This window comes from Anopheles darlingi, chromosome 3 (assembly GCF_943734745.1).
Source record: "Anopheles darlingi chromosome 3, idAnoDarlMG_H_01, whole genome shotgun sequence".
NCBI lineage: Eukaryota > Metazoa > Arthropoda > Insecta > Diptera > Culicidae > Anopheles > Anopheles darlingi.
The window spans coordinates 59,434,542-59,442,041 of NC_064875.1; the positions used below are offsets into that span (position 1 = coordinate 59,434,542).

Below are 7,500 nucleotides of genomic sequence, written 5' to 3' on the forward strand. Positions count from 1 at the left end.
GAGAACAGCATCAGGTCGTTTATGTTGATCATCAAAACAACAGCGAAATAGAACTAAGTGAAAAAAGGATATATCTGATTTCCTTGTTGCCACAAATGTAATGTATGATGCTATGGATTGAGTGATATATTAAGCCGTACGAAAGGATTATTAAACTAATACAATTTCTCAGGAACTAGAATATAAACCACAAACACGCAAAACAAGGGTTTCAAGTTTGTAGTCTCTGGAATCATGCATGAGCGCGCTTCTGTATTTTATGCAAGTTTACTCCCTATTCACTTGATTGGTACATGGTTATTATAAAATTAAATGGAACTCAAACATTCCTCCTCGATGGATGGCTTCCTATTGATCCGCAAAACGATCCAAAATAATCGTTCTGCCTCCACCATTCCGTCACACAACTGATGAGACCTTCTTTCTTCCTCCTGACCAACGCATTCTTCGCCGATTTCTTTCTAGCTGTTACGTCCGCGCACCCCGCACACAGTACGCTCTAAATTCCATATCTTTTCCTTCGTGATTCCTGCTCACCGCTTAACGTACGTGTGCGTACGAAACAATATCGCGGCTATCTTCCAATTATGCTTACAAAATCAAATACAGACAATATGCCGAAACGACACACGATGCAGAACATGGCCACCGTCGTGCCTTACAGATCCTCATCCTCGTCTGGCAGAGCGGTTGCTTGTGCCTCCTCGAGATCCTTCTCGATCTGTACCTGCCAATCTTTGTCCATTTTTACTTCCGGTGGCAGCAGGGCAGGCATGGCTACAAATTCCAGATTGGGATCACCGACAAGCTTGCGGGCCAGCCACAGGAACGGCTTCTCAAAGTTGTAGTTCGACTTTGCGGAGATATCGTAGTACTAAAACAAGTGAAATGAAACCGAGAACGAAAGAGCGAAATGTACCATTACGATTCGTCTGTTTGTGGCTGAATCAACATCACAACTTACCTGCAGATTCTTCTTTCGGTGGAAAACGATAGATTTGGCCTTCACTTTACGATCCTTGATGTCGACTTTGTTGCCGCACAGAACGATGGGGATGTTTTCGCAGACTCGCACCAAATCGCGATGCCAGTTCGGCACATTTTTGTATGTCACACGGGACGTCACGTCGAACATGATGATGGCACACTGTCCCTGGATGTAGTAGCCATCGCGCAGTCCTCCGAACTTTTCCTGTCCGGCCGTATCCCAGACGTTGAACCGGATGGCTCCACGGTTGGTGTGGAAAACCAGCGGGTGCACCTCCACTCCGAGTGTGGCGACGTACTTCTTCTCAAATTCACCCGTCATGTGTCGCTTGACGAAGGTCGTTTTTCCGGTACCACCATCACCGACCAGCACGCATTTGAATGTGGGCATATCAGCCTCGGCCATCGTTGCTAAGGTGATTGTTCTTGTTGTGAGACTACTAGGAATTTGACAAAGAAATAGTGCACCAAGTAATTTGACCCGGCGCCGGTTTTCGTCGATATAAAGCGCTTTTCTCAGCAGCTGAGGAAACGATGGCTTTAATAAGGTTTTGTGTCTACGAAAAGGAGAAAAAAAGCAGAAAAAAGACAATTAGTTCATGTTGTTCCCACAGTGAGCGTATCCTAACCTAACAAATTATGTGCGCTAGAAAATATCCTTCGTTTTTTCCATCAGAGATCAAACAATCCCCATATGACGCTATAGAATCCACTCGCACGGTTTCGCGAACCGAAATATTCCACCGAATAATGTGTAATGTTAGCATCGGAGAAACCGGGAAATTTTTTATCCACATAAATTGCACATCCAGAAGCTTCTTCGCACTGACAGCACGCTCATCGTTGCGGTTTCTTCTTGACTACATCTTGAACAATCTATCGTCACTTGGTGCACACCGCGCATTATTGGATCGAGAGCTACGTCATTTTCAGCGCTTTCCTCCAAAAATTTCATCAGATCCTCATGGGCTACGCAATTTCTCGTCTTTTAAGCCGAGTGCCCGACAGACTCATCGCTCTGCAGTACATTTCTGAGGTTAACGAGCGATTTCCCATATTAGGAAGTGTTATTCGGCAACAGAGATACGCATCTGCCGTGGCCGACCGCAAGCCAGGCACTTTACTTTTGGCCCACCAAAAATTGTTTGCCTAGCTGCAGAGCTGATTTCCGTGGTCACAGCAGCCCAGCGAAAAGAGCTCCGACAAGGCTCTTGTGGGCACATTATGAAAACTTACGACTTGTGGATTTTTTCCAATTATTACCAAAGATGATAGTTTGCAGATCCTGTGCCCTATACTTTCCACCTGGAGTGTCCTTTTGCCCCACCAAAAATGTACGCCGGCTTTCTCCCAAGCGAATATCTGACGAACTTTTCGTGGCTGAAACCGAGCTAACTGTAGGCCTGCTGCTGCGGTGGAGTATCGTCCTGTCAAACGCTCAACACGCTTCGATTCCGCGCCCTGCTACAGACGTCAGTTCCTCGTCATCCGCCTTCGACCGTCCTATCGTCAAGGAGGAGCGAAAGGGAGGGATGCTGATCAACCTCTCTTTCGCAGCCTTTTCCCATGTTCTAGGAAACTGCAGCCTGCTACTTCACGAAGCCAGTCTCTGCTTTACAAACAGAAATCACTCGTGCCAGAGATCATCTTGATATCTCGAGAATGTTTTTGCACAAAACGGCATACTGTCGCCTTCTGCCACCCCGCTGACGACTGACGCAGCAAATGCCGCCAGCTTTTCCGCTCCACCACGGGAACATTCCGTTGCGCTTCTCGCACGCCGGCACCATGCTTTTCAACGCCAAAAAATACGCTTCCCACCGATGTAATTCACCCAATGTCGACCCCAATCCATTCTACGCTACCCAGAGCACTTTTGCGATCAGATTCTTCACATTAATTTCACTTTTTTCACTTTACTTACAAGGTGCGGAAACACACGACGAAACGCCTAGCCGAGTGACTCGAAGTAGAGGAAAGCCGCAACGATTTCTGACAACGACTGATGGCAGGAGGCGCGAAAATGCGGCCAACACAGAGAGTGATCTCGCTCACACTCGTGCCATTCGCGTCTCAAGGAGCCTCTGCAGGAAAGAGAACCAGAACGAGAGAGCGGAACTGAAGCTAGAAAATGAAACGCGTGGCGGCGAATTCAAGTGACTATGTCGACTCCAACGGCGGCGACAAAACAGGAAATTGAAAAAAATCGTTGGCACGCTCGCCATCGTAGCGTAGATTGGGCACTAAAATCACAGAATTTCCATGAGTTCTCATTGAATATGGTGTTTCATTTGATACCTGACCTTTTTTATATTTTTAGCGGCATTGCAGTGGAGGTACCGATGAAATGATTCGCGGTGTTTCTGCACCTACCGCGAGTGCACAAACAAGATAAGAATGTAAATAAGAACCGGCCCATAAATTTCGCGTCAGGCAGCCAGTGCAGCTCGCTGTAATCTCTAGAGCATCTTCTTTACTTTTCCAGTATCCGTCGTCTCAACAACAACATCGTCATGAAACAGTTCACCTTCAAAGGACTGATGGCACCCGTTTTTACACCGTATACCAACGGCAGGTCAGTATCTTTTCACATTGTTACGAGTTGCTTACACCAGGATGGCGTTATTCTTTCAGTGAAAAATTGAACCTCGATGCGATTGAGCCTTATGTGCAGCTGCTGAAGGGGAAAGATGTACGGGGAGTGCTTGTTAATGGCACATCCGGAGAAGGCATGCTGTTGACAGTATCGGAGCGTATGGCCGTGACGGAGGCATGGCAGCGGTCCTGCACGGCACACGGCATAACGATGATGGTACAAATAGGTGGTGCCCCATTTCCGGATGTCGTATTGCTGGCTAAACATGCAGCTAAAATCAACGCGGACGCCGTTCTGTGCCTACCGGAACTCTACTTTAAACCCAAGACTGCTGAAGCGCTTGTAGCGTACCTGAAAGCCGTTGCGAGTCACTGTCCGACGATTCCATTTTTCTACTATCATATTCCCATGTTTACGGATGTGAACGGTGTGTATTGCGACGGCAAAGGTTATCAGTTAGCTAGCTACATGCGGTCACTTATCGTACCTTTTCACTCCGCAGTACCCATGCCGGCGTTTCTGGATTTGGCTGAGAAGGAGATTGGCAACTTCCGTGGCATAAAGTACACGAACGGAGATCTAGAACAAGGCAGTGCCTGTTTGAAGGAAGGCCGGCATATATTCCTCGGTGCCGATACCATCCTTTGCGGTGCCGTTGCAGCCGGTTTCAACTGCTTCATAATGACAACCTTGAACATTTGTCCCGAAATAGCTGACAAAATTATTGCCGACACAAACCGCGGTGCTCTCGCTGAAGCTAGGGATGAACAGCGAGCCCTCAATAAGCGCATAACAACGATCCTGCAACACGGCGATTGGGTGACGGCGATGAAGAAAGCGTTTCGCGAAACGTTCCCTGCCATCGAGGTCGGCCACACTAGACCACCGCTAAACTTAAGATAACAACAAGAAAGTAATTTTGTTACTGAAGATGGGGTTTTATTAAATTGATTAAGTAATTGGCTCAATTACTGTCCATAAACTGTAGGTCCGAAACGAGGAGAATGGTCTGAGGTAGTGGTCGAGGTTGTGGTGACAGAATTGTTAATACTTGCTTCTCCATGTTAACGTTCGTTACGCAAATGAAACCTGCCACATTCGTCTGTATCACGTTTTCGTCGGTGCTCTCGGCAAAGCTGACCGCCAGGATGTGGTGCAGTAATTGGGGACCAGGTACAACGGCCACTAGCTTGGTGTAGTTGTCTTCGGCTTTCATGCCTAACGGCAAACACGAGTCTGGCAGTGGTGGGGATCCAACTTTGAAGATCTTTATATCGGAAAACTTCACATCGAAGCTGTGCGGAAATAGTGGCATCTTTGAACCATAGAAGTACTCTCGGATACGTAGATCACGTGATTCGTTCCGCTGGGACTTGGTTCGTTCGACAACTCCACCACTTTTCGGCAGAAACACGACCTGCACACTCCGCTTCACGTCTCGCAGCAGCTCGTTGTAGAGGCGTTCTTGGTCCAGCACAAAGATTGCGGTCACTTCGAAGGCAGAGACGGTGTGGAGGATATGCGAATAACCGGAACCTTTGACCCAACCGCAGGTGTTGATTATCATTCCCGATGATTTGGCCTTCTTGTTGGCCTGTAATCGCTCGAGTGTGGTTTCGGCCAGCTTAGAGATGAGCACATCGTAGAAGGTGCTGTTCGCGGAAGGAGTGTTATGACCGTAGTGATACACGAGTGGGGCCTGCTGTGAGAAGCCTTCGGCCACCGGGGCCGGTCGTTCGACCAGCAACGCACCGATCGTGCCGGGGATGGCAATGCCGCCTTGGCCTACGTCGAGATCAACATAAATCGGGCGACGACCCAGCCGTACCGCGTAATTCAGAAATATCCGGCACAACGTGGTTTTACCTACATCGGTGGGCCCTACGACCATCACTATCGGTCCTTGGGCATCTTCCTTTTCGGCCTTGCTGCGTAAATGCTCCAGTGCCGAGTTTGCATTCAGGTACATCACCATCGGCGTTTCCTTGGCAACGTAGGCGACGTCCGGTTTTCCGCGTAGTTCGATCGTACAGCCATGGTACGTGAAAATGGCCACCTTGGCCCCGGTGAGGAATTCATACGGTTTCTTCACCACCAGTTCCGTGCCGAACATTTCTGCCTGTCCATTCAGCAGCTGTAGAGAAAGAAAGAAAGCAGGTCAACCGATGTGCAAGAGCACCACGCATTCGTTTTGCATACTTACAACAACTGTTGCTTTCTCATTTTTGGTCTCTATTTCGAAGCGCAACTCGGAGTCCGGTTCCAATTTGTAGTCCGTTTTTGGAGCAGGCTTATCGTCGGACATATTTTACAAAACTTCCGTAAAATCTGTGGAAAGAACGAACGAACGGAAAGCGCGGACCTGGCGATGAGCAACACGGTTTGTTTTCTTTTTAAACGTCATCCCGGTTTGCTTTGATAACTCGTCTCTCACTCACACACACGCACTAAAAAATTAAGCTGCGACGAAGGGGTTGCGGATGAGTTGTTGATAACAATCTCCTGTGGTGCCGAAAGGATGTTGGCCGCGGCCTTCCGGAGACTTTCTGGCCATACACTCCGCCCGGCCACAACTTTCGTTCGGTGGCAGAGCAGTGAAACCAGTGGCGGCAACACCGTAGGTGGGAAGAGCACCGTTAAAGATGCGGATACTATTTTCGACAAGATCATACAGAAAAAGATCCCGGCCGAAATCATCTACGAGGACGAACAATGCCTAGCGTTCAACGATGTCTCACCGCAGGGACCGGTGCATTTTCTCGTGATTCCGAAGCGTAAAATACCCAAACTCGAAGACAGTGCAGCGAACGATAAGGAGGTAGGACAGCGCATAATTTGGATGATGGAATTATGATCAATAATTCTTTTCTTGATTTTTTCCTTCCCAATTAGATCCTTGGTCATTTGCTGCACGTTGCGGGACAGTTGGGAAAATCCAAAGCACCCCAGGGATTCCGGCTTGTAATTAACAACGGCGATCACGGGTGCCAGACCGTTTACCACATTCATCTGCATGTGATCGGAGGACGCCAGCTTGGGTGGCCACCGGGATAACTGTCGGGGTACGAACTATCTAGTAGTATCCTATTTGTTAACCGAAGTTCCCAAATAAATTGTAGTACCCAGCTGGGAAATTATTAATCTTTTTGCGCGTTCTTAAACGATTTTGCCTTATCATTCCTCAAGGGTTAGTGAGCTCGTTTGCCTGTATGTGTTTCGGACGGTGACGTTAACGCTCACTACGTAGATTTTTTTTAGCAAAACAAAACGAAAGCAAAACACAAAACGATCGAAGAAAGGCAAAAAATTCTGTAAAAATCCCAACGGCCAGATCGCCACGATGGAGAAAGACACGGAATCGAAGATAGAGGGGCTAAGTTTAGAAAAGGAACCCGAACCGACATCGCCTTCCTGCAGCAGTAGCACCAAAGTGGAAGATGGTGGGAAAACATCTCGCGAACACGGAAGAAACAGCCTAAAGTCACGTCGGTTTGGCCAAGGCAGAGGTCGACCCACTCCTTATGTGGCAGCACGGCATTCGGCACTGTTAGAAGGGCGATTCCTCGAGGCCGTTGCACACAACAACAGCGACGTGGTGGGTGAGATGCTCCGCAAGGGCATGTCCCCGAATACGGTCGAAAGCTACTACAGAAGATCGGCACTGCATATCGCCTGTAGCCGTGGATACACCGACACCGTCCGAGTGCTGTTGCAAAACGGAGCCAACCCGAACATACGGGACATGAACAATAACACTCCGCTGCACCTGGCGGCCTGCACGGATAACATCGAGATGGTACAGATGCTGCTCGATTACGGAACGGACCTGCTGCTGCGGGATTCCAACGGACTGCTAGCGTTAGATATTGCCATCGGCAAGTTGCGCATTTCGGAGCGTATCGTCTCGCAGCTACAGA

At 48.5% G+C, this 7,500-nt stretch overlaps 5 protein-coding genes across 7 annotated transcripts in view; 3 read left to right on the top strand and 2 right to left on the bottom strand.

The window, feature by feature from the left end:
• Nucleotides 1-209: 209 nt before the first annotated feature.
• On the bottom strand, nt 210-3,044 carry LOC125957507 (GTP-binding nuclear protein Ran). 3 transcript variants are annotated; one of them, XM_049690254.1, is made up of 3 exons: nt 2,912-3,044; nt 965-1,544; nt 210-874 (listed from the first exon to the last, which is right to left on the bottom strand). In XM_049690254.1, exons 2-3 carry the CDS (start codon nt 1,391-1,393, stop codon nt 659-661), a joined length of 645 nt encoding a protein of 214 aa, XP_049546211.1. In that variant the 5' UTR covers nt 1,394-1,544; nt 2,912-3,044; the 3' UTR covers nt 210-658. The 3 variants fall into 3 exon arrangements, with proteins under 3 accessions (XP_049546211.1, XP_049546210.1, XP_049546209.1); XM_049690253.1 differs by lacking the exon at nt 2,912-3,044 and adding an exon at nt 2,251-2,413; XM_049690252.1 differs by lacking the exon at nt 2,912-3,044 and adding an exon at nt 2,224-2,413.
• Nucleotides 3,045-3,264: 220 nt separating this feature from the next.
• LOC125957506 (N-acetylneuraminate lyase A-like) lies at nt 3,265-4,551 on the top strand. Its single transcript, XM_049690251.1, has 4 exons — nt 3,265-3,386; nt 3,473-3,562; nt 3,622-4,010; nt 4,086-4,551. Exons 2-4 carry the CDS (start codon nt 3,501-3,503, stop codon nt 4,484-4,486), a joined length of 852 nt encoding a protein of 283 aa, XP_049546208.1. The 5' UTR covers nt 3,265-3,386; nt 3,473-3,500; the 3' UTR covers nt 4,487-4,551.
• Nucleotides 4,504-5,962, bottom strand: LOC125957505 (protein CLP1 homolog). Its single transcript, XM_049690250.1, has 2 exons — nt 5,787-5,962; nt 4,504-5,717 (listed from the first exon to the last, which is right to left on the bottom strand). The coding sequence occupies exons 1-2, from the start codon at nt 5,886-5,888 to the stop codon at nt 4,548-4,550; spliced, it is 1,272 nt and encodes a 423-aa protein (XP_049546207.1). The 5' UTR covers nt 5,889-5,962; the 3' UTR covers nt 4,504-4,547.
• A 66-nt stretch (nt 5,963-6,028) lies between these two features.
• Nucleotides 6,029-6,735, top strand: LOC125957508 (uncharacterized HIT-like protein Synpcc7942_1390). The gene is made up of 2 exons (XM_049690255.1): nt 6,029-6,401; nt 6,476-6,735. Exons 1-2 carry the CDS (start codon nt 6,102-6,104, stop codon nt 6,635-6,637), a joined length of 462 nt encoding a protein of 153 aa, XP_049546212.1. The 5' UTR covers nt 6,029-6,101; the 3' UTR covers nt 6,638-6,735.
• Nucleotides 6,736-6,850: 115 nt separating this feature from the next.
• LOC125957840 (uncharacterized) overlaps nt 6,851-7,500 on the top strand; it is a 945-nt gene continuing 295 nt past the window's right edge. The window contains exon 1 of the mRNA XM_049690829.1: nt 6,851-7,500. This exon is cut by the window's right edge and continues 295 nt beyond it. Within this exon, the coding sequence (XP_049546786.1) occupies nt 6,924-7,500 (577 nt within the window). The 5' untranslated portion in view covers nt 6,851-6,923.

Coding starts and splice junctions, on each gene's coding strand:
- LOC125957506 (XM_049690251.1), top strand. CDS start 3,501: ATGAAACAGTTCACCTTCAAAGGACTGATGGCACCCGTTTTTACACCG. Junction 3,563..3,621: donor ACACCGTATACCAACGGCAG/GTCAGTATCTTT, acceptor TTATTCTTTCAG/TGAAAAATTGAACCTCGATG. Junction 4,011..4,085: donor CATGTTTACGGATGTGAACG/GTGTGTATTGCG, acceptor TTCACTCCGCAG/TACCCATGCCGGCGTTTCTG.
- LOC125957508 (XM_049690255.1), top strand. CDS start 6,102: ATGTTGGCCGCGGCCTTCCGGAGACTTTCTGGCCATACACTCCGCCCG. Junction 6,402..6,475: donor GTGCAGCGAACGATAAGGAG/GTAGGACAGCGC, acceptor CTTCCCAATTAG/ATCCTTGGTCATTTGCTGCA.
- LOC125957505 (XM_049690250.1), bottom strand. CDS start 5,888: ATGTCCGACGATAAGCCTGCTCCAAAAACGGACTACAAATTGGAACCG. Junction 5,718..5,786: donor ATGAGAAAGCAACAGTTGTT/GTAAGTATGCAA, acceptor CTTTCTCTACAG/CTGCTGAATGGACAGGCAGA.
- LOC125957507 (XM_049690254.1), bottom strand. CDS start 1,393: ATGGCCGAGGCTGATATGCCCACATTCAAATGCGTGCTGGTCGGTGAT. Junction 875..964: donor ACCGAAAGAAGAATCTGCAG/GTAAGTTGTGAT, acceptor CACTTGTTTTAG/TACTACGATATCTCCGCAAA.